This window comes from Phlebotomus argentipes, unplaced genomic scaffold (genome assembly GCF_947086385.1).
Source record: "Phlebotomus argentipes unplaced genomic scaffold, Phlebotomus argentipes genome assembly scaffold_18, whole genome shotgun sequence".
Lineage (NCBI taxonomy): Eukaryota > Metazoa > Arthropoda > Insecta > Diptera > Psychodidae > Phlebotomus > Phlebotomus argentipes.
Window position 1 is genome coordinate 9,082,578 of NW_026776177.1, and position 26,136 is coordinate 9,108,713.

General features: G+C 39.2%; 2 protein-coding genes across 4 annotated transcripts in view; both read right to left on the reverse strand.

The window, feature by feature from the left end:
• On the reverse strand, positions 1-25,777 carry LOC132260775 (serendipity locus protein delta). The gene is made up of 2 exons (XM_059759097.1): positions 25,258-25,777; positions 1-2,321 (listed from the first exon to the last, which is right to left on the reverse strand). The coding sequence occupies exon 2, from the start codon at positions 2,312-2,314 to the stop codon at positions 602-604; it is 1,713 nt and encodes a 570-aa protein (XP_059615080.1). The 5' UTR covers positions 2,315-2,321; positions 25,258-25,777; the 3' UTR covers positions 1-601.
• The window catches only part of LOC132260777 (G-protein coupled receptor dmsr-1), a 35,840-nt gene that overhangs the window by 6,135 nt on the left and 3,569 nt on the right, over positions 1-26,136 (reverse strand). For 2 of the 3 annotated variants that reach the window (XM_059759104.1, XM_059759102.1), the window contains exon 2: positions 12,525-12,586. The exons of the other annotated variant lie outside the window; for it this stretch is intronic. The gene's annotated coding sequence lies outside the window, so the exon portion shown is untranslated. The remainder of the gene's footprint in view (positions 1-12,524; positions 12,587-26,136) is intronic. 3 annotated transcript variants of the gene reach the window in all.

Here is a 26,136-nt window from a genome sequence, read left to right on the forward strand (position 1 = left end):
TGTTCAATTCTCTTTGTATTCTATTTTTGTATCTTTGAAATAAGCATTTTCGTAAAAAAATCAAATTAAGTGCATGATTGCAATCGACTCGAGGAATACAAATAAGAAAAGCACTTCCTAATACGTTATCATACTTTCCATCCCGCACTTTTATGGCGATTAAAATTAATCAAACATTTCTTTCTCAATTCCAGTCCAAGTGAATACGAAAGCATTGAGAACACTGAAAAAGAAATTTATTTCCATGTCTCACTATACAAAACAATTTAGGGCGTAAACAATGCATCGAGATGTAGACAATGTGCCGGAAATGCTGCCAACCTGTGAAATCTTTGCCGATTGTGGCTTTTGTCACGTGAAGCGACACACAATTAATTCACGTCCTATCGTCAATTCTTCCCACGTCGCAGGAAAAGGAATGATTTGTCCTAGGCATGTTTACTAATTATAAGAAAATTTATTATCTTACGTCTTTCTCTCTCGTTCATGGCATTTGCACAGAAAACACGATACATTCTCATGTATTGAGGACAAGAAGGGTTTCTTCCAGAAAAGAGGACTGTAGGTAAAAAGCAAAAAAGACACACTTTGCTGTGATGCATTACTCGCTGAAGGAGTCACTCCAGTAGGTGGATGTCATAGGTGCCACACACTTGAACAGATCCCTGCCCACGACTGACGCCTCCACTTCCTGCCGCCGCTTGGGCGCCGCCACGACGCCAGGACACGTCTGGTGGCGGTGGTTGTTCAGCCGCGTCTGCGACGTGAAGTTCCTCTTGCACTTGTCACACTGGAACGCAATGGCGTGAGCCGACATCTCGTGCTTCCGCAGCTCCTTCTTATTAGGGAAGTACTTCCAGCACTGTGCGCACGAGATGTTGATCTCCTCGTTCTCGTGACGCAGCAGGTGCCCGTTCAGGCTCTGCGCCAGCTTGAAGGTCTTGTTGCACAGCCGGCACATGTAGGGCTTGTCGCCAGTGTGCTCCGTGCTCTTGTGGCGCTTCAGCTCGGCCAGGCTCTTGAAGGTCAACCGGCAGAACTTGCATTCGTGCCCGGACTCTTTCTTGATGGTCTTCAGCCGCTTCGCCAGTGGCTTGTCCTCCTCGTCATCGTCATAGTCCGCGTCCTCCAGCGCGTCCCGGGCGTGTGACTGGCCCTGGCAGGAGTGCTTCGAGAGACTCGCCGGACTGGCGAACACCTCGTGACACGTCTGGCACTGCAGAGACTTGCCGCGGAATTTCCGTTTCGCGTCCGACGAGTCATCAACGTCACTCTCAGGCGCCGCGATGAACACCACATCGCTCCGCGGCCGCCGACCTTTCCGCTGGCCGCCGCCCGGAGGTCTTCCAGCGCGCCTTTTGTACTTCTTGGGCTTCTCGGCGTCCGAATAGCTGCTGTCTGTCTCCGACTGCGACTCAATCACGTCCGATAGATGGAACTCCTCATCGTCCGTGCGCTTTTTCTCCTCATCCGAATGCGAATCGGAGAACACATCGGCATCGATGATGACAAACTCCGTGTTTCTCCTCACCTTGTTCTTGCTCCGTTTCAACTTCATCCGCAGCTCGCGGTCGGTGTTCTCGCAGGTCGCTTTAAATTCCAGCGCAATTTTCAGCTTGTCAATGCACGCGCCACAAATCAAATGCGGCAGGAAGTCCCTCTCCATAATCTTCACCGTCCGGCAGATGAGCTGGATTTTGTCACTGATCACTGAGTCCTCTAGTGGCGAGAAGATGTCCACCAGATTTTCCTTGGAAGTGCACACACGACACTGGTTCTTGTCCAGCTCCTCCTCCTTCGGGCGCTCATTCTGTGGCTCCTCGGCCGCCTCCTCCGCCGTCTTGGCGTTCTCCTGGGACTCCGCTTCAATGGGATCAGCTCCAGGCTCCTCCTCACCCTCTTGCTGAGTCTCATCCACCGCCTCCTCTGTCGCCTCGTTCTCTTGCACATTCACCTCGGCTATTAAATCCGTCTCCGGAGGCGCCTCTGGCTCCGTCACGGGCGCACAAGCGTCCGACTCCGCCGGGGGCGCACTCTCTGCGGCCTCTGGAGCCATCAAGGGCTCGGAGATAGGCTCCTGCTCCATCGTGGACGCAAACTCGCTCAATTCCTCTCGCAGATTGGGCGCAATGATCGTGTCGCGCTGGCCAAACTCCTCCGGCGCCTCCGGCTGCTTCATGTCAATCACATCCGGCCGCTCCAGTGCTGCCACTTGGTTGGGGGCGTTCTGCGCCAACGCCTGCGACAGATTGGCCGCGGCGTAGTCCACAGCGGCATTGTACTCATTCTCCATGATGCCCGTGTAATTTTCCATGGTGAATCTGCAGAAACATTGGACGAAAACGACGCTATAGAGTGCTTGGGCGTGCTTTTGCTCTGGGAATCTATTTTCCGGGTGTTTGACAGCGACCCCCCTCCAATTTGACACTTGAGACGCCCTTCGCGAACAGCCTCCACTTTTTCGCTCCTTATGGCACTTTATAGACCCGCTCGCGTGCGAATTTCACTCTCTGCACCCTCTTTGCGTGCTGAAGAACGTACTGGAGACAAGGGATGCGGATATTTTGTGGAATTTTCAGTGATTTTCCACTAAAACGCGAGCAAACAACACAATGATTGACATTTGCGTACACCCTCACACTTTGAGGACTGCTCGCGTGACGGCGCCACTGCCGGCAAAGTGGGAAATGGCGGATTGGAATCTTATTTGAAAGAGAGGTTAAGAGTGATTAACGACCAATCCTCCGCCAAGGCAAGGAAGGAATTTTTACTCTGTGAAAACCCACAATTAAATTTCACGCATTTTCCCACGCATTTTTCGCTTCTTTTCACATTCTCTTTACAGATATAAACAGATATGAGACGGGTCAGAAAACGGATCTCAAAAGAATTACCGCTAAAATGTCTGCATAAATTATACATTCTGAACTGGAGGGAGCAAAGAGAACCCATATAAAATCCACCCTTATGTGGTTGGCACATCAACAGACCCAGAATAGGGCGGCTGAGGCAACAATATTCCGGAAAATCGATATTTGTGGTGCAAATTAGATGTGCAAAACTGATGATGATCAAAATACCCGCAAATTCATGCCTGAAATGACGAGAGCATAACATATTTTTTCCCTCTGAGCCTCTTGTGCGCACATTTATTAAGTCGACGTGGGTTCAAAATACGTGATAGCAAATGCGAAAATGTTGCTATATACTCTCATAGTCGAAAATGCCGCACTTTAGATATAAATGAAAGACAGTTTGCAATTATTTAATACAATTTCCTTTCCAACTACTTTGAGTTATTGACAGCTTCTTGTGCGATAAGGAACTCAATTAAACTCATTGTCTTACTAATTCAGCCAAGAGTTCAACATCTTAATTGACGTTTGATTTAATCTTGAAATTCCCCAACAATGAAATTATTATCCTCAAAACTATTGAAGGACTAAAGGTGTCTTCGCACCCTTGACGACCTTGTTAAGTTTATCCCGGAGTTCAGAGCTTTGAGTTCAATTTGCCAGTTGACCTGTGGATAAGGTTTGCGTGTAAGACACTCCGTATATAATTTTCGTTTACTTTTATTTTCATTGCACTTTAAAAAGCGCCAAAGCGACGACTGCATTCGTAGTTCTTACGTGAGATGTTTCTCTATAAAAACGGGCATTACGTTCCATGAAAGCTGAAGAAGTATTGTTGGAAACAAGGGGGAGATAGGGTGGTCGGAGGTGATGTATAGTTAAGTGGGTATTTACATTTGAAATATTTGATTCTAAGAAGCTTTTTGAGCAAATCAGCGTACTTATTTCATTTCCTTTGGGTAATTTTGTTAAAGAAAATCAGTTTTATTATTTTTCTAGGTTTCGTTAACATCAATTGTTGTTTAGAAGTGAGAATTATTTCTACTTCTTATTGCGAGAACTGAGCTTTAATGCTTTAAGACGTACAATATTTCTCCCTTGGTTGGAAGAAACTTTGATCTTGCTTGTGAAGGTGTAATAAGAAAATATGCACTTTAGTAAAGAATCGAGTCATGTTTCCTCGTTAGACTAATTTTTTCACACACTTTCTTCCACATATTTAACACCATTTTGCGCGCAATGTGCACTAAAATAGAGAAGAAAACGCCTCTTCCTGATGCCCATTAAATTGCTCCACCTTTGCACTTATGCTCCTGGCGTGCTAAAAAGGCAATAATTCAATATCCCCTGTTGAGACACATAATGTGCTTGGCTTCCTCATATTAGGATGATTGACACATTGTTTAATATCGGCTGAAAGACGACACTTGGCCGCTCATCCTTCCTCTTTCCCGACTTCGGGTGGGACATTGAGGCCCGTGAAAAGCTCCACAGGCGGCTTTTCTCTGTGCGTTTGAGAACAAATGAAATGCCATACAACTTGCCATTTGTGTCTTCTTGCAATTGACCTCCAGGAGACGAGGCAATCATTCTGCCTTCAATTTCTCGACGCCCCATTGTGAGTAATTTCTTTGGCACGATGATGAATATGTGCGGGAAAATTTGTATAAGCAAAAGGGACTCTTTGGCTTTTCACTCTCGAGACATTCATCAATTTTCACCGCCGAAGACGATTATCCCCAAATCTGGGGCATCGAGAGTCGGGCGGAAATATTCCACACCCACAATCTATATTTCACATTTCTTTGCTGTTCATATTTTTTGATTTCTTACGCTACGCTAAGCAAGACGAGATCTTTATAGAAATTCGCCTTTTCACACTGCGAAATCCTTATCTCGTGAAAAGGCGTTATAATACAAATCTGTGAGGAAATTTTGCCATTCACGTCAAAATACACACTTTTCTTGTGGCGTAAAGAAAAAAATATAGACATTAAAAAAAGAAAATTGATGCTACACAATATTATTTCCTCGAATCACAGCTTTTGATCGCATCAATTCTTTTATTACAATCCTTTTCCTCCAGAGTCACAGATTCTCCTCAACACAATTTGATTGCAAATGAAATTAAATTATGCAGGAGGAGTTCTAGAAGATGAAAATCAATATTGTGAAATGTTTTATGTCATTTCCCGTAACAATGTTCAAAGCCACCGAGTTAAGAAATGCAATTATGGTAAATTGTAAAAAAGAAACATAAATAAATGATGAAATAATGAAGAATTTTCATTGTTCTCTCTCTCATCTCTCTGTATCGCGTGTTTTTTGTTCACGATATTGAAGAATTCTTGGCAATTTTTCACCCCATGTGGATTTATGTGTGGAATGTTATCGTGTTTTATGGCGCGCTCTTCGCCGTCAAAGAAAGAAAAGTTAAGGTACGGAGCTTATGGGATTCCTTGGGAAGCAAGTTTAAGATGAATTTTACAATCTGCTGACTTTTGCCACTCGTTGGTTTATCAGAAGGCCAACAAGAGCTGTGAACTCACTGTAAAAGAAATGTTTCTGGCATTTACCCATAATACATATCGATGTGGCAATTTTTCAGACACTTGCCTTTTAGCGCGGAGCTTTTCTAAGGCCCCAAACCGCTTTACCGCCATAACAACACTCTTATGTGTTGGCACGTAGAGATCTTTTCACTTCGCCCTGGGAAAATATCTTCACGTTCCACGTGTTTTTTTTCTGGTACCTCCGCGAAAAGCGGGAAATTTCGCTTATACACGCGCACAAAAATACACACTCGAGAGCTTTTTCGAATGGATGAAAAAAGCCCAATTTGCATTGCACTTGCAGGGCATTATTATGGTTTGCTCCAGTGACAATAGTCTGACATAACAGCATGTATTTTATGGTCTTAACTATGTTGTAAGAGTATTTCTAGATATGACTCCCATGTTATTATTGTATGATGCTCTTTTACCATACATTTATGTTAGAATGGGTGTCATTCGCAGTGGGGCAAATCCATATTTTAATAGTTTCAGCATAGGAAATGTTTCACACTGTAATATTTTCTCTGATACTAAATCACATGTGAATTCTCTTGTAAGTCTTGCATTCCTTATGATACAGTGCAATTTCGTATGCAAAAGCAGAATTAACCCAACAACCTTATAACACTTCATAAATTTTTCCCCAATTTACATAAGTTTTAATGTGTTGTTTAAAGAAAAATAATGCTTATGAGTGTTTTATACCTTTTCGAAACAATATTCATACCTCTATAAAATGTATTTATATTCGATTATTTGATGGGAAATAAAGCCATTAATATCAAGGCCAAATATTAAAGTGCCATTCGTTTCGTGAGAAAAACTTATAAGAAATTTTATGTGCCATAAAGTGGCGAACTTTTCTCATACGATGTGCAAAATGAATTTTCAATCTCTCACGAGTCAAGAGGTGATTGAAGACTTCCGTAGAAATTCTACATGTTTTCTATGTGTATTGGATATTCAGGATTTTAGTAAAGGATCTAAATTCTCACTAACAGTTTGGTGTGGAAGGTCAGATACACTTTTGATAAATTGTGGTAAATTCAACATCAATTCATAAATGAAAATCATGAAAATGTATTTCGAAAAGCTTTCCTGCAAACAAAAAGCTTCATCTCAGAATTAATTATTATTGATGCCGTTGTGAAGTTTTGCATGAATTTTCCCAGTGGAAATCAATGTGGAATAAGCAAAATTTGTTGTGAAGTTTAGAGAAATGTTACAGAGCTTCCAAAGCAATAATATTGCAAATGCATTTTCCATTTACTATTCGCTCTTTTTGGATGTCAAAGAGTGTTGCAGTATGCTCTTCAACATAACAGATGAACTTATTGGAGAACATTGAAGATTCGCAGAAAAACGGCAGACAAAGAGCGATGATGTCGAATTTGTATTCATGATCAGCGCACGTCTGAAGGTTCCAGAGGTGGACAAATGGCCATGACCACTCATAATTTCATTACAGAGTTCGCCCCACGACTTTCAAGTTCACCGAGGGTGAAATTGACAAAAGGGGAAGGAATTTCATTCACCACGTGAATATTAAATTAATACGTGACCATGATCAGATATTGAAATCCATCCTCACCCTGTCGTTATTTATTTAACAATGGCGCGAGTGCAAATCACATTAATTCCTTTTCCCACGCTCAATTTTACGTGTTTGTCCAATGTGCGATGTGATTGAAAAATCACTGCGTCACGTGTGGTCGTGTAAAATGAGGGAAATTTTAATCGCACTCGAATTCACCGTGCGAAGCAGAGATTGAAATTTTGCTGGCAATTTCGCAAGAGCGCTCTGAAAGCTCTGCATTGAAAAGGAATGAAAATGCGCAAACATGGGAAAATCATTTACACGTGAAAGTCACTTTTAATTTTGATATGTGATGTTAGAATTTGCAAACAAATTTAGACACTTTCACAAGGATAAAGTGAAGTTCTGTGTCAAAATTAATTGCTTGCAATGATTGTTCATTCAAATATTGCACCTGAATATATTCAGTTCAATCAAAATATTCTCTGAATAGTAGACAAATTTGCAATAGATCAATTAAACATCGAAATATGAAAATTAATGAACTATTTAATTAAATACAGATTTTATGTTATTATGTTGCAATGTAATTAAACTAGAGGAGGTAATTTAATGTACATACCATGAATAAACAGAAAATTTGTATGCTCATTGAAACGATGTATAAGTGGCTTAAAATGGAAATTGCAATAAACAATGAAGAATCGGTCAAAATTTTCTCTCTGCTCTGAAACTTCATGAGAAATTTGCATCTCTGAATGTGAGTTAAATTTCCTTTATCATTCTCTGCACATCCCTAATAACAGAGTGTTTGCAAACAACACTCCAAATAAGCGGTAAAGTGTGGAAACTTGCACAGTTTTCCGCCAAACATGGATTATGTTACAGAATTAAGGAGAAAATGCATATGCACTGTATAATGGAGGGAATTCCTTAACTCTAATTTACCTAATTGACTTTGCTTGGCGAATGTAATTTACTAATATGTTACATAAATTTAGCATATTTGGCACTTTCTTGTGTCGAAAATGGATGAAACTATTTTGGTCAATTTTCCTCCAAAGTAATTCATGAATTCTTTATTCACTGGTAAAGGATTGTCATTGCGGTGAGAGACTGGGAAAGTGCTCATAAAATTGGAATATGTGCCCCATCTGTCTTCCATAGCAAATCCTTCGAATTTCCTCATGAATTTTCCAATATCTCACTGCATATATTTTCTTAGGCACTGCGGAAAGAAATGTGTTAGATTCTCTCATGACTTTTTCACGTTTTTTTTCTGTAGGATTTAACGGAGAATTATTGCCAAATGCTATTAAGGTAATTCAAATTGATCCTTCTGGAGATGAAAATCACAAATCTTCAATTGAATCACTTTAAATCCATTGCAAGTCACGCAGAGTATTCTGTGCGAGAGGATCCTAAATTGATCAAGAGAAGCGCAATTAAATGTTTAATGAAGCAGTCAATAAGTTTTGTTCTCATGTCTCATTTGAATTTCCCTCTGTCGTCCTGAGTAATTAACAGAAATTCCTCAGCGTAAGCAAATGCGGAGATTGACTCTTCTCTCCGCTCGGAACCCCCGTGACTTTGTTTGGTCAGTCTGTCACTGGTGGCCATGGGGAGCATCGCCTAATGGGTGAAAAGTGGTGATGGAACTTTTGTACGGTTCACTGTCGATTTTATAAATATTTACCTACGGCAAGATAGCTCCAAGTTATTTCTGCATGATTTGTGTAATCGACTAGCCAACATTATGGCCTCTGCACACGATAATCAGCTTTTCATATATTCGATGCACCCCGAGCTGATGCCTAATTTGAAGCTCATTTCTAAGAATAGTGTGTAACAAAAGCGGTTAATTTGGAGGCAACGTTGGAAAATCTATGGAAAACGCATTATAGCATACTGTTATGCTACCCTGTTTTGCCAATTTCCATGGGAAAATCTATCTAATTACATAACATGTATGATGAATATGCTAAGCTGTAAGGGGATGTTTATTCGATTTCAGATGAAGCATACTAGCAACAATGCTTAATTTGAATACTGTTTGATAATAGCACATGTTACATAATATACTAAATATTCTTGAATTTATATCCCAAGTTTAATTTCATCAAGTCTGAATATGAAATCCAACTGCTGGATGAACGAACTGTTCGTTTCATATTAATAATTCAATAACAGAAGTGTTTGGTTAACAAAAAAGCATTCATTTGTGTAATAGTTGATGTGCAATTTCAGCATGTGCAAAAGTAAAAAGTTTTCACCAAATTTTGCACCAAATGATTGACTACTGATTGACATTTCTCTTCATCGCAAAATCGTGTTATTGCTATTCAATGCACATATCTGTATGTGTTTAATGTTGTTCACTACATATAAAATTTTTATGAAAATTTCATGTGCGTTTAAAATTCAATTTTGTTAAAAAAGTGGTTTGTCGATTTTCAAAATGAACAAAAGGGAGAAGAAGTAAACTTTCCGGGAACGGTTATTGAAAAGCTCTTTTTGGGGCGGTTATTGAATGAAAATCATATTAATTTTCTTTACTTCTTTGTTTAAGTTCACGAAGAGTGCTTATTAAATATTAATGATAAAGTTTATTTTAAAGTTTACTTTGGTTTGCTCGCAAATTTGTACAGTTTTGAACTTGATTGTGAAAGTGAATTTTCACCATTATTGCACATAGCGTACGCATAATAACACAAGAAGCAAGAGTACGAAAAATTAGCCAAACTTTTCCTCCAATTTCATGTAGATAATAACATTATTTCTGAGTTTCTTTGGCAACTTTATGAGCTCGTCCGAAGGTATAGTTGTTTTCATCCTAAATGGAAATTGTGTTTTCCATCGGGATGAAATGCCAGCCAAATGGCTCTTCGACAAAATAATGCAATTACACTTTTAGCCAAATTGCGACCTAAATTGGGTTAACTTGCGAAGAATACTTTTCACACAGCTAAGATAGTAAGTGAGGTCACAGTGAAGCAATTGATTCCTATTCACTACACTTTCAGCTGCATCAGCACCTCTGAACTTCTTGTGAAGGGCTCTTCGCATCTGTGAGAGATGCGAAGATTACACCACTCAAAGTGCTCAAAGATGGAGCCAAACAATGAGCAATCTCCATTTAAGTACTGCGTGGGAAAAGTTTTCCAAGGATTTTCCTCGATGCCAAAGGAATTGATACTGAGAATATCCGAGAGGGATTTTCAAATTATATTGCTCGGGAGTGAAAAATTGGATTTCACATCCAATATGGTGGCTATACGTGTGAGGAAATTGAGTTTACAATTTCATTCAACATTCGCACCTTAGCTGAAATCCAACTGCAAATGGCAATGTGTTTGCTGTTAGAGCAAGTGGCCCATTTTCAATTGTTCTGTCTCCATTTCTTCCGCAGTGTCGCCTCAAAGGAATTTTCCTTTGCTTTTGACTTTCTGCTTTGAAGTTCACAGCCGGAGTTGTGACTCAAGACTTTTTCAATAGCATGCATGCTGTAGTTTTACAATTTCCAGTATATTAAATCTTTTGCATGGATATTTCTTAAGTGCTAGAATTCATTTAGAAAATTAAAAAAAAAACCCGTGATATTTACTATTTTTCTTCTTTGTATTTGATTTCTACGAAGCAATGATATGAAATAACTAGCTGGAGTGCAACAATTCCTCCAAAGTACGAAGAGCACGAGGAACATGGAAGAATTTTAATAATCTAGAACCTCGTGACACTTCCTTGTGAGTGGATGTCTCACAAAGAGGCAACTTTGAGTGCATCAAATGTCGAAAGGGTATAGAAATTGCCGAGAGAATTGCGGCAGGATTTAGTGCGTCACGTGGCAAGTATGAATGAGCGATGAAATATGGTGAAATCTTGGGTGGAAATCCTCAAATCACTGTAACCGTCAGGTTGATAAATATTTAATTTAATGTATTTAATTGGAAAAGTTCCTCAGTCATTTGTTTATTTATTCAGAGATTCATCCTGTCGCTGCCAGGCTCGAGAGGAAGGGATGAAAAATTGTTCAACTCAACACGGCACAAATGAAGGTTCAGAACTAATTCAAACTGAGTAAATTTGCTGAGCAACTTTTACCTTACAAAATCCTTGAATTTTTCCCTAAATATTCTATCGCACTGATGAAATGCAATCGTCTAATTTTGTGCCCCACTAATATCCTAATTAATTTCAATGCTGTGTCATTTGTAGTGAGAATACAGTGTTCGTCTTGTTCCTCTCCCTGCTCGGAATCATTAGGGGATTGTGTCTGATGAGTTTCTTGCATGTGATGATGGAAACTATGGTTTTCTGCTATCATTTGCTTTTAATTTTCTATACTTGTGGAGAAATCAGGGGGAAATTTCATTTTGCACTTCAAAATGAATCCAATTCAGTGCGGAAAACCACGTGAATTTCTCATTTTCATCAAATCAAATTCACATGACTGTCATTTTAGATTTTCGTGGAACTCATAATGCTCCATAAAGCATTGTTCCTTTCTAATGAACAATGAGTTTGATTTGGGCATTTCAACTGAGAGTGAAATGTTGCTAATGAAATATTTGATTTCTATGCACACTTGAAGCAGCTTTGTTAATGAATAATGTCACCCATTGAGAGACAGATTGCATTGCGAAAGGCTTATTTTAGTTACTATTTCGTAAAACTTTAGCCATCTACGTGATTGAAAAATATTTCATATAAGCTACTTAGAAAAGAACATTTCCATTCATTTGATTGATTTTCAGATCATAAGTCTTCTTTTTCTCAGCATAACAAAGTTTTTGTCGGAAAGTTGTATCTGTAGAGAAATATAGTGTGTTAAGGAAAGAATGGTAAAATATCTTTTGGACCAGTCTAACATTTTTCCGCCCTTTCGTGATCCGAAAATGTATTTTGTCATCAATATTCTCAAGGGGTCTGAGGGCAAAGAAGGCAGCCAATAAATCAAGTCATGGTATAAAATTGACTCTTCTGTTGCTCATGTTGATATTTTCCACCTCTCATATTATTATTTCCATCATCTTCAGGTCGCATGTGGGCGAATCCCGCCTTTGCCATGGCAATTCACCACCGAATCGAACGCGGGATGACAAATGGACGATATTTGGCGCAATAAAGGCCATTTGGCAGCAAGTAATTTGCCTAAATTGCATTCATTGCCTCACAAGAGTGCTGCAATTGTGCCTCGCGATTGAAGTTTTTCACACCCAATCCCATCACGACTGAATGGCGTGAATCGTGATCGTCACCTATATATAACATTGTAGGAATTTTTATTGCACAGTATGTTGTACTTTGATGATGATTTACAATCAATTTCCGTTCCAGCTTTTCCACCCAGGAAAAAAATGGTCGAGTGCGTCATAATAAATATTTATGAATGTCACCATGTGTTTGAAGCCTCGACATGTTCATCTAACTTCACTAATCCTAGATTATTTTCTCTCTTTCTCCACACCCACGATAATTTCGTAAATCTCAATTGAGAGAAGAGGAATTTATGAGTCAGGAATAACACTCGTATTTCAGAGATATTACACCTGATACCATATCATTTAAAACACTCACGTTTTTGCGTAGTTGTTGCCAAAGACAAACAAACTTCACACGCCCAAAGGATGAGTGGGAGTCTGCAAAGAAAGAGTGATGTTTACATGCTCATCTTGTGACGTGAATGCAATTTTTAAAATATAATTCCAACTGTTTTCCCAACATTATAAAAGACTCGCATGTTTGTTGACAATATAACATTTAATATAAGCATGTTTCCTGGGCACACGTGAAAGGCTGAAGGGTTTTCCACCCTCCTTTGTGTCACAGTATCATGCTAATGTGAATATCCTGACATGGAGACTGAATTAAATTAACCTAAACCACTGACAGAAAATCCTGAGCGTTAATGTATGCGGAGACAAAGAGCTCGCTTCAAAGATGACGGTCCTTCCAGGACTCTTGCCACAAGGCAACGACAGTGTAATTTACCTTCCCGAGCAACAGAATGGGTAAACGACATCCTCAGAAACACCCTTCGAGCATATTTGAATCCATCCAGCACACATGAATGATCACAGCAAATTGTATTGATATTGCACAAAAACTCTTTGTTTGCTGGATGATTCCCCATCCCTCGACTTTACTTTGTTACACACAATGTAAGGTGGTGTAAATTTGCAATTTGATTGATCTTTCAGGTGAATGTAGGTCATGACAAATGGCGTTGGTGGATTTCTCTTAAAGAAGCCCTAAAAATGCACACTTGATGCTTATAAGAAAATGAGAATTTGCAAGGAAATAATTGCCATAGAGCCATAAAAGATTGATAGCGTTCATAAAGTAGATGAATTTTAATTAAAAAATCTGCATTTCAAGTCTTACAAGAGTGCAAAGACGTGGAGAGAGAATATCAATTACTTCAATTGCGGGAATTTCTCTGAGGACTTTTTCTATAGCTTCATGTAATTTAAAGTCATTTAACTTTCCTTCACTCAATTTTCATCCTTACATTCAAGCTGACATTCTCGTGCTGAGCGAAATTCTCCCAGGATGCTTGCACGGACAAAAAAGCGAGAGGGATAAGAAGTGATGATACAAAGTCTGTTTGATAACAAAAGGCTGAATTGCTTGTTTCTTGCTCAACACGGAGACTTTTTTCACCGAATTTGCTGAAAGTTTAAAACTACAAAGCAACGAACAAACTTTTTACCGAGGAGTATTTTTACCATCCTGTCGACCTACGTGTGCTTGTTCTTGCCAATTTCACCACTGAACAGCCCCTTGTATCTTCGGTTGAGATTAATTTGCCGAATGGAAGGGGTAAAGAGGAGCATCTTTTTCTTAACCGCACTTGGTACTTGTTTATGCATGGAATGACGGTGAAATTGAAGTGAAGCAGTTGGAAAGATTTAGCTTAATTTGCGGATTAAATAAAGACTGGGTAATGATAGTGTCCCTCGCAAAGGATGTGCACGTGTTGGCAATACTTGCCTTTAGGACACCTGCGTCCGCAGAGACATTATATTGTCTTGTACTTAATTTCCCAGCTCATTATTCTCCTCGCTCAGCAATCTATTAATTCCCTGACAAGGTGAAAAGGACTCTTGTGCCACGATGGGCTGTAAAGATTTTATTGTCCGCCCTCGAGATGAGCAGCACGTGAGCGGAGAGTGGAAATAATTAAATACCTGAAAATATTTTATTATGTGCATAGGTAACAATTCGTCTTTCCCACTCTCACTATATGTGTATGCTTTCCAGGAATTATAATTAATTCGACACTATCGCGGTTTGTGAAATCCCTTCTTTCTGTGATAAAATATGAAGTTTTTTTGTGTGTGAAAACACTGCATTGTTACACTTTTTCACACTCACAGGTCCTGACGGGCAGCAAAAATGGGAGGACGACTGAAATGTATAAGGCAAAATGATATGTGAGTCATGTTAAATTGATGCAGGACCGAGTGAGGGTGGATGTGTGAACAAAGGGAGAGTAAATATTTATTTGTGCTCTTTTACAATTCCACCATTTTGCCACGGGATTTCTGAATCAGGAATTTTTTTCGCATTTCATTGCGCCTTCAGCGTTTGGCAGAACATTCTTCCTGGCACAGGATGAAAAATCATGAGAAGAAAGAAGTGTCATCAATCAGAGGAAATCCACGAGGCCATACGGAAAAGGCGGGAGAAGATGCGAGGAAAATCACTTGATTTGAGAGCAACCGCTCAATATTTCATATGCGCGATGGCAATTAATTTCGAAAAAAGAGGAGATTCATTGAGGAATTTTTATGGGCTTCCCAGTGCGGATTTCCGCACTGAGTTCCTGGCCGGATTATTTGCACGGCGTGTGGAAACATCATCGCTGCACGACACTGAGAGACTTCTCTGGCTGACCGTGACCACGGAATGGAAATCACCGTATTGCACATCGGCGATACTTCTATTTTTGGACACACTTTTAATACGCGACGTGCCGCAATTAAAGTGCACGGACACCCGAAGCGATGCTAATGTGCGTGCGGATTGCGTAATGGCATTTATTGCGGAAATCAAACGGTGTTTTCTTCATCTCTCCTTGACTGAGAACACGTCCAATTATGTTGCTTGACAAATAGCCCGACATTAATATTGGATGGCAAGCTTTTATCTTGATAGAATAATTACGTCGATTGAGATGTCGTTAGTAAATGAGAGAATAATTGCCTATAGAATTAAAAGTGGATAAGGAGTTAATTCATTAGCAACTGCGCCTGAGTTTTTCGATATTTGTTAATTCCTAAGGTCGAAGAGAAAAGTCATCACTTGACCTTTAAATATACAAGGGGCAGATATTTTCACTCGAATCTGTACACAAATTGCTGACACTTTCACTATGCGAATGAAAAATCCCGAACACTATATTTCAGTAGAACGATTAAAATCATCGATATTCTGACAAATATCCCTAAACACAACCCAGAAAGTATTGTCTGAATATGCATGTGCCTCGATAAGAGTTGATTTATGAATAATAATCAAGTCATATTCAAATTAAGTGAATCGAATATTGCAAATTCTTAAGCACTTTCACTCCCTAAAGCGTCTGCTGAGTTGCATGCCACTTGTGACCATACTATCTCCCCCTTCGAATCCATCGAATCTGCAGCAATTTTCTCTCAGTGCAGCATAACTTGACTTCCTGAAAGCTTTGGCGGGTCGCAATAACACCCGAGAGACATTCACATTATACTGTCCCTCCTTTTCCCAACGGTGCCACTTTTCGATGGGCCACTCAAATGGAGAAAATCCAATAACTTTCTCAGGATATTCGTCGTCTTATCTCATGGCAAATTTCCATCTACTCCTTCACCAAATATTATTGCAAGTTAGATTCTCAGGACGACCGCAGAGAGAGAGAAAAAAACACAGAAGGGAAGTAATACTGTGAAATTTCAATAGCAAATCTCCTCAAAATGGATTTTTTATTCTCCTTCCTTTCTGCACCGCACGTCGTGGATTTGTGGGTGGGTGAAATGGGAAAAGTTTTTTTCTGCGTGCCCGCGAAATGATTGGCACGCGGAGAAATTAATTTAAACAGTGGGCAACCCATGATCTGAAAATGTGGTGTAAACAATTAAAATATTGAGAGGGGGATTTTCAAATATTTACACGACAATTACAGTAAATCGTGCGGTCACACAAATCAATATGAATATGCTATTTAATGCTAATTATCTCCTTGTCGATGAAATTTATCGCTTCAATAAGTGCAGAGGGTCATGAATTAGAATATTGTACGCATTTCACGCGGAGAGCGCGCGTTTGTGATGGTGTTTTTGGAGCACATGCTTTTGGCCTCCACATTGTTGCTGGCTTCAAGTGTTCTATTTATAAAGAAAGTCACAAAAACAGAACACGGTGAAATTGCCTCTTTGCGCCTCATTTGCAAATATTCACAGCAATTCGCTGCAGTTTCTTCCTCTTCCGTAGCTCAAATGTTAATATAAAGTGTGATGAGTTTTCAATCAAGTTTCTCGTAATTTTTCCGCCTGTAAAGTGATGAATTATAAATATTTTCATAGATGAAAAGCGACTGGTCGGAATTCTTTGGCAAACACAATTATTATTGTTAAATGTTGCGAGAGAAAATTCCCAATATTTTCTCATCATTTTCCCAACAAATCGGTCTTATGTTTACCCACCCTGACTCTCAAAAGTCACTCACAAGCAAATCAAAGGCGAACGTGGAAGAGCTTTCAAGACGACCGGAGATTTCGTATGTCCATGAGAGGCTCTTTCGTGAATGAATTCTGTTTTCAGCGTGCTTGAATATTCATCGAAAAGAAATCTAGTGGAAGAGCATGTTGTCGCTGACATAAATATGATAATAATAAAAGGAAAACAATAAAGTGAGGAAGCACTTGAGAAGAGACACGGGAATTCCGTACGTTTTTCCACAACGCGTGCGTTATAGAAAAATATAGTTTTGCGGTACTTTATTGATATGAAATTTGATGTAAAATTGCCTCTGTAAAACCACAAACATTATGACAATTAAATTAAAAACTCCATAATTACACCTCTCTTGCTGAAAGCTTAACAGAGAAGCTTCTGAAATTATCATTTGCTTCGCCCAGTTTTTCAGTTGGAACTTTTAACAATTTCCCTTCTAAAATCACCCCTAATTATGTACTTGAAAATACCCAACACACTACAGAGTCTCGTAGTAGCGTGAATTGAGCCTGTGAGCATCAAAAAGTTTATCATTGCGGAGCTTTTCTAAATATAGAGATGGCTTTTGACGTAAATATTTTGCCCAACATTGGCCTTTGTGCGCTCCAAATTAGACAATATGAGGACAAATGCAGAGTGACGACAGACACAGATTCTCCTTCGGGCGTGTTTTTCTGAGCGCGAATCAACTCCTTCAACACTGTATATTTATTTTCAATACAAAGGATTCGCAATTGATGAGAACTCAAGAGAAAATTGGGTTGATTGTTCACAACAAGTGCGGAAAATTCTCAGAATTTAGATAGCGTGTCTGACAAGGAAGCAATAAAAGGAGCGCTAAAACTTGATACAAAATTAATTATATAGCACATATTGCTGGTTTTTATCAAATATATTTAATAATTACTATTTGAACGAAACATCGCGTAAAACAATGTTCCTAATTCCATATTGTGTTTACTTCTCAATAAACACATTAGGTAAACTTTGTGCAAATTTCACCGATTGTGGTAATTTCTCGAATACCAAAATGAACTTCTAATGCCGTGAAATACCAACTCTCCTGCGGTTTTCCTGATTATCTAGCATCGCTAATGAAAAGTGTTTACGCACACATGAAGCGCCATTTATTGGATTTTGAGGTGGTGAAGGAAAATGCTGGGAAGGAAGAGTGCGGCGAGTGAATCACGCTGATAGATTTTAACGTCCATTTGCATCTCACTCGCGCAAGAGAGAAATACACGCCGCCAAAGGGGGGCCAAAGAGCCAAACAAATTGATGGGAAGAGCGTCATAAATCTCCCATCGAGGAGATGTTTAAGAAGTTTTTCTTGGGCGTTGAGAAAAATTATATTGAAAGAATTACAGCGTATGTCGAGTGGCTTTTATGTGTATTTCACCAGGCAATATTTAGAATTGTTTGTAATAAACGCGCTGAAGAGGTGAAAAATTTCACAAATGGGCCCCAAAAGTTAAGGAAAAAGCACTTTTGTTGTGTGCCAAAGTACCTCATTTTCTTCTTCAATATTATCGTGCCGCTCAGTGTGATAGCAGGAATGTTTTGGGATAACAGATTTGTGTTGAGTGCTATATAGAAATATTATGGATCCTTCAGGTGAGTTATAGACTAGCTCATATTCTCAAGTGACGTGGAAGATATAACTTTCTCAGTCCCTTCTTATAGCATTTTTCCCTCCTTAATTGCATTGACAAAAGGAAAGTTCTTTGACTGTTATACGAATCTTTTGCTTGTGACCTACAAAACTTTTTCAGTGCGTTCTTTTTATTTTCTTTCACTTTTTTTTACTATTCCACCTATTTATATCTAATTCTCTTGGAAGTGCCTAAAATACCCATTGTTGCGACATGTCTTTTTGTGTATCTCATCTGCCAAATAGGCCGTTGGAAGTTTATCTCGAGTACCGAGAATTGTTCATCCCAATTCACCCATTAAACAAATATTTATGGAATAACGTGTCTCTGGGTGGCTTTTACATGTATTTTTTCTGTATCTCCACCGATTCTCTCCTCATTCTCAGCCACCAATTTTTCTGTCATTTTCTCATGTGTGTTTCCTCAGAAATAAGGCCTTATTACATTCGGATTCTGCCCTATTTACATGCTTGAAGACTCTTTTGCAGAGCACGGCTCGCGAAGAGGGATAATTGATAGCTTCATCAAGTATACATCGAAATGTCACAATAACAACTTATCTGTAAGAAGAGACATACAATAAGAAATCCCACTCCTCGAGCAAAGAGTATTGATCAGAAGATGCAATTATGAGATGAATTCTCCAACATTACGCTTCACCCAACTCCCGGTCCGAGCAAGAGTTGAGGAACTCTGGGGAAATTTACTTTACCACACATTGGAAGTTCAGTATGGACATAATATGATGAAAGTTCCTCTTTAGGCATTTTTCGCCATATAATACTCAACTATTACAAAAGTTTTTGCCCAGCCAAGTTGATATAAAACATATTCAGAAGTTGTAACGATATAATGAACTTTCAACCAAGCCAAAAGCAAATTGTTATGAAAAATTGTTGAAACAAAAAATGAGGAACAATATTTTTAATTAATATTGCTCAGCGTTTTTGTGGAAAACGCTTCTGCTCATGATATTTACAATGGCTTTTACTTCAAAATTTGAACAGGTGAAAGCTCAATCAGCTCTTTGCCTTCATAATATGTCACCAATGGACACTTTGAACACAATGTTTGTTCGTTGTCATTTTTACAGAGACTCAATGTGTTTCCCGCTGAGCTTTCGCGACATTTTTAATCTGGTCAAAGTATTTTTCTCTCTTCCATTATAGCTCTCTGCGACAGAACTGCTAAAGCTTCACTTGCAGGTAGTTTTTTCATTCGTTCTTTTTCGATATTTATGTACACAAAGCACTGCAAAGTATCGATGGAGTTTCCTTTGACGGCTGATTCATAACGAAACATTTCCGCGGAAAAAGGAATGAAATGGCACAATGTTCAATAATTGCTTTGCATATCAAGATCGATTCTTAATAACACGCCAAAAGTGTGATTTAAGCCACGGACTTCGAGGTGAAAATAGCTATTTCCACTCACATTTGCTGGTCAAATAAATATTTCCTGTTTGTTGACTTCCCTCCGAATCCACTGGGAGAGTTCTGGGAAGTTCTATATCAATATTGACGTGTCTTCTTTTCGCACACCTGACAATACTACACGCATTCTGACAACTTCCGAAGCCCTTCACTGAATTGCCTCCCATTTTGTCAATATTAACGATCCCTGTGGGATGTGAGACACATCACGGGATCGATTTAAATTATGCCACAGAGAATCACTTTTGGCAGGTGTTTGCTCACATATTTTATACACAAAAGACGCTCTTTCCATCACATCCTTTTATTTGGCAATAAAAAAGAGTGGTGACAAAGGGCTTCTTAGAATTCAGGTCTCTGTTGTGTATAAATTTTTCAATTAGGTTATAAGGTTTTTTATTAAATTCTACTCTAGAGTTTCAACTTTAATTTTTTAATACTTTTCAATAATTCTTCGAGTATTGCATGTCTGTTTTCCAATTGCTAAATATGCTTATTGCTCTTTCCAAGTTCCTCTTGATAAATTGCAGAAGAGCAACAATACATTTAAAGCTGTTGCAAGTCAGAGGATTAATTTGTATTTCTCTGATGCGTTCTCTCAATAACACGTGATTCCAGTGAAGTGGTTCCATTTGGCTGGCACAACTTCTTGAGCTCTCTCGTGCAAACGTCTTAATTGAGAGATCACGAATCGTGCAGATGGTGAAATATAAGTATCAAATCAGACATATATATTGGAAAGGGAATGTTTGACCTTCACTAAAGCTCTGTCTTCACTTTCAGAGAGATGTCTAGAGTGAGTGAGAGAAAACTTATTTCCACCCTCTTAGCCATTCCCTAAACACAATTGTTATCCATTTCTCCCACTGCACTTTTCCATAAATGATGAAACTGAGACGTGAAATCCTCTTGAAAGACGTGAAACTGTTCCGCAGATAATTTGGACATGGAATCATGCTCTCTCTATGGCCATAATATTCCACGAAGATTGGTCGAATTCCAAATGACAAACAAAGAAAAATCTCTCTTGGGATGAATTTCCGATGAAACATCTTCAGGGACTTTTCCACATCAATCTCGTGTGTTTAGCTCATTGAGAGGGGATTAGATATTGTAAAGGGGATTTTCTTTTGCTTTTCATATTTCGCCATCAAACCATCGCCAGAGTAACAGTGTAACTTAGCATTGAAACAATGTTCTTGGCCCGCTCCAAAGTTTGCGCCAAAGCCATCGCGAGAGCGTAATCTCACAAAAACACTTGTGATTTACACATTGAGTAGCACTCGATTGCAGGTTCTGTTGTTCTTTGGTAGGATTTTCATTCAAACTTTATTCATAGGCGGGGAGAGGAATATAATATATAAATTCCCTGCCAGGATATTAATTTGCCGGCATCTTATGATTTATGAAATGATGAATGAATGAAAGCATCAACGTACGAATGTAGGAAATCTTCAGAGGTGGATTTGTGGTGAGAATTCGGAGAATTCTTTGTTTGAGTTGTAGAATATGGGAAAACATTATCCATGCAGGAATTATCGCTGGGGAAAATCTATTTCAAAAGTCAAATTAGTGTGACAGAATATCAAAATTATAACCCGAATATTTTAACATATAATCATATTTATGTGCGCAATATAATCCCACTTTGAGGTGGTTTATATTGTCAGCAGTTCAGACATCAACTCCATAATCATACCCATATCAATGTGACCTTTATTGACGCTTTCCTGAAAACTTACTCCGCAACTCACCGACATTGTGGACTTTGCCAGGTTATCGGATATTTATCCCGTACACTTGTTGACATTGCTCAGTGTGGAGATTTGGAAAAGTCAATATTTCAGTTTTGACTCGAAACTACCCAACGTCAACACCATCGGGATTCCGCGGTGCGAAAAACCTTCACTCCCATCGCCATTGAGTAGTTTCAGGTGTTATTTACGGAGTGCAATTGAGCTGTTCTTTCCCTCTCTCAACATATTTGCGGGGGTGTTTTGCTATCTCAACTAAGGTGTGTATTCGCAACATTTCCTCCTCCTGTATGCACTCCAGCGAGAGAGCTTTGTTGATGGAAGAGCTCGTTGACTAGCGCAATAGTACAATTTTCTTCGCCTTCTTCACGGTCAGCGTTATCATTTGTCACAATTATCCGTGTCAATACGCTTTGCAGAAATTGGCGCAAGAATTGCGCATATTTTGCTCCACTCGTGCTCATATCCAATTCGCAATAATGGACAAACAATGCCATTCGGTGTTGAAAATAGAATAATGACATTCGATATGTTTTGCCAGCAGAGTTGTCTTTTCATTTGTTCCACTCCTGCTGTTGATGGTTTGCTGTCGTTTAGTGCAGACGAATGTTCAGCGATGCGATATTGGACAATTACGATAATTACTCACACTTTTTTATTCATTTCTCCGTGCGAGGATGAAAAGCTTTCCATGCGGGTGAAATGTGAATTTTTAATATCACTTTGATGGGACAAAAACCCAAAATTAAACCCAAACAGACACAAAGAGTCGTCCTTTCCACGCAGTCCAAATTGATTTTCCATGTTCTGGATGAAAACTCTCTTGCGATTTTTGTTCTCTTGCGAATAGCTCTGAGGAATTCAATTTCACGAGATAAAATCCACCAAAATTGAGTCAAAAGATGTGATGAAAACGCAGCGCTTTAAGCACAGTTAAAGTGTCCCGAAGCAATGGAAATCTCCACCGTAATTAATCATGAGCCAAACAGGCTAGAAGGTCAGGAATGGTGGCCATTAAGTGCTTTGATTGATTTCAATCCTCTTTCATGATTATTTGACTTTACATCACATTTACATCGTTTGCGAGAGTGAAGATGCCTTCTCGAATTTCAAATACAATTTTAGTGCATATTCATTTGTAATGGAACGCAAAGTTGTGGTGAAACTTCATCACATGCTCGAGAAAATACGACTTCACAAAATTGCGAACAGAACTTTCGCAATGTTGGACAATTTATACGACCTCCTGTTGATTTAATCCCTTAGAGAACAACCGATACTATGTTGGATATATTAAAGAAACCCTATCGCGATGTTGATCGACCAATATTTGCCGTAAGTTCCGCAAAGTTTCCATAAGTACGTGAAAGTTCCTCTTGAGTTATTCATGAAGCTTCAATTTACACCGGAAAGTTTCAAAATGCAGCCACAGAGTGGACAATATTCAAAGTTTGGTAAATTAAAGAGCTCATCATTGGTGACCTTTTCAAGCCCGTTTCCAACTGCGAGTCGCATGTCTTCGCCAGCGTCCTTTCAGGGTGATTAAGCACACAAAGTGTCGTCCTCTTAAGCACACAAAATGCTTCCGAGACTCAGCATAAAATGGGTCTTTCGCGCGTGAGAAAGAGTGCTGTTTGGCGACCCCGCGAAGAGTCGTTAAAATTATGAATTTCATGACTTTTATTGCTACATCCATTAAATAAATTGAAAATGTAAATGATCCGCTCTGTGATGATTTGGAGCAGATTGCGAAGCAACGAATTTATTACCGATGGCATATTTGGTTGATAAATTCAGGCCGGGCGACTCGAGAATTTACAATGGAATGAGAGATGGCAAATCAATTTCACAGTCTCTATTTACAATTCCTGCTGCCAAAGCAGCATTGATGGTACTTTGCAGGGGATTTATGCGGAAAATGTAATAGTCAAAAACAGCGACTAAATGGCACAACGTTTTGAGGGATACTTTCAATTTTCTCTCATCACAAATCCCCAGCATTTCCACTTTTATGGTTAGTTTCCGCTTTCGAGGAGTTTCTGATGAATAACACAAAGCGCGCAAGGAATTATATACACAAAATAAACTTTAGCAAAACTACAGCTCATGATGATGTGAATTGATACGATTTTAAACTTTCACAGACTCATTGCCACAACGAGAAATTCCTATGAAAGTCATATCTATCTGCATACAAAGTAATTATGTCCGGGATTCATATTCATTAAGTATAGGGAGCAAAAGAAATCCGCATTCCTGTTCCACCTTTGATGAAAAATTCAACAGCAATTCATACCCAGAACTGGTGCAAAATTCGTACTTCTCTCTCTACTAAATTACATTTACTACTTCAAAGTATTATTTTATTTATTTGCAAAAGCACAAGCTTTGCATAAATGGAAATTCAGTCATGAAAAATGAATGTTTAATATATGGGGAATTCAAGGGATTTTATTTAATAACAATATTATTTATGTATTTTACTTATTTTAATAAATAATGTTGAAATTTCCTGGCCGCAAACAATTTTGCTTTTGTACACATTGTTGTCACTTAATTAAATCACATAGGATTTCAAAGTGTTTTACAATCATTCAGGGAGAATATGTTGGTCAGTAGAAATTACAATTTGGTTAGGAATCACATTCATAATTATGCGTCTGAATTTATTGGCACTCAACAAATCAAGAATTTTCTGGATAAATTCACTATAGAAATTAATAAAACATTGAGAACTGCTTCAGCCAAAAATTAAATTCACATTAATAACCGAAATTCCGTCAAATTGGTTGGATTAAGATGATCAATGAATATTTGATAGGCTATTTGTGAAGATTTACATAAATTTTCCTCATATGAGCTTTTAATAGGATATCCTATTCCGTATCTTTCATGAGATGCAAATTACAAGGGAAATTTCGCCTCATTCGAGTTGAAATACAATGAAAATCCGCCCTGAATGGCAAACGTTGGAATGTAATTTCAGTTAACAGACATTTGTATTAATTCAATTCTCCAATTGCAAGGCAAGAGAATCTTATGAATTGAACGAAATCTAAAAAGATTCATTCGTTTCGTGAGAACAATTGATTGCTAAAGGTGTGGAAATTCGAGGAATTCTGATGGGAACCAGACGAGTTGCACCATTTATCAATTTTGTGGGTGTTTGCAAATCACGTTTGTGTCCGATTGTGTGCTTTCACGTGGCATCGAGCAATCTGCCTTAATGCCGTGGTTCTCGCATGGAGACACAACGGAAAATGTTCGACACTGCAAAAGGCATGAAATAGGGCTCTAATGGTGGTCCATAATGGCCAACCGCAGAGCCGAAGTGTGGATTGAAAGAATATGAGAGAGGACTTTTGTGATACTTGATCCCCTGCAGAGTGGAAAATGGAAATTCTAGAGCGGTGCAAGAGTGCTTCGGGAAAATATGACTGTTATCGATTTGCCAGGCTTTATCTTTTGTGTGGCTTTGGCGGGATCTCACGCGTCACAAGTCGTACAAGGAGACGTACATAATGGATTACCACAAATCATTAATGAGAAGACTCGTGTCTTTAATCCAGCCAATTTAATTTTCTCCCGTAATCCATCCGACTTATAATGAACCACCTGTCTCACATTTCACCTCTTAAACCCGTGCAGACTTTGAGGAAGAGCCCGTATTGTGTCAGAAATGGTGGAGAAAATTCCTGTCTCTGGTTTTTTCTTAATGATTCCCACAAACAAACAGCGAACAGTATATACTCACTCTTCTTGTGATGGATGAACACTTCCAGAGTGATGTTGGAATTTATTGTGGTTCTATCTACCCTCTTTTGATCTCTCTTGCAAGATTACACTCTTTTCCGCGCGGAAAAACTCGCACTGACACATCTTCTGAGCTTCTAAATCTTATGTCATTTATATTTCCGTTCCCTATTCACACTGAGAACGAGCGGGGTAACCTGTTGAATACACCCCGAAAGTATATCAGCATTTCAAGCGTAACAAATTTCCCAACTTCGCCTTCGAGTCTCTGTAAACATATTCAAATTCAGCAGCACAAAACTGACCAATTAATTAAACATTTCGGGTGACTTTAACAATGCCAAGTTACTTCAACGGCGCACAATTTCTACTCGCGATAAAATTGTGTACATTCCGGTTAAATATTTACTCCTCCGCTTCGTGGGTGGAAATGAATTCCTGGCGCACTGAGTGAACAGAGGCAGCTTCAGGTGACCTTCTTGGCTGGTCGACGCTTCCGCAGCGACTGATGTTGAGCGTTGGAGTGCAGCGATGAAAATGCTCCGGAGAATTGGTCGCTCTTTGACAGACTCCCGAGGAAAATTCAACGAAACTCAACGAACATTTAGCCACACTGATTTTCCCTCCAACGCACACACACACCCACAGCGGCGCTTTTCTCAATGGGACGCCGCACATCGATTGCCAGCGGTGGTGCAAATTGACTCGTTCGGGGCCAAAAGGGTGCACACTTGGCGCATTGTCACTATTGTTGATAAGATGATTCGCAATACCGCAAAATTCCATCGCCTAATCCAATCCAGCTGACGACCAAATAGGCCGACAGTCAGCATTCCCACGAGTCTTCGCACAGGGATTACTCACCTGAGGACTGCTTTCT

Bases quoted from the DNA above. Each gene is read 5' to 3' on its own strand.
- LOC132260775 (XM_059759097.1), bottom strand. From the start codon at position 2,314: ATGGAAAATTACACGGGCATCATGGAGAATGAGTACAATGCCGCTGTG.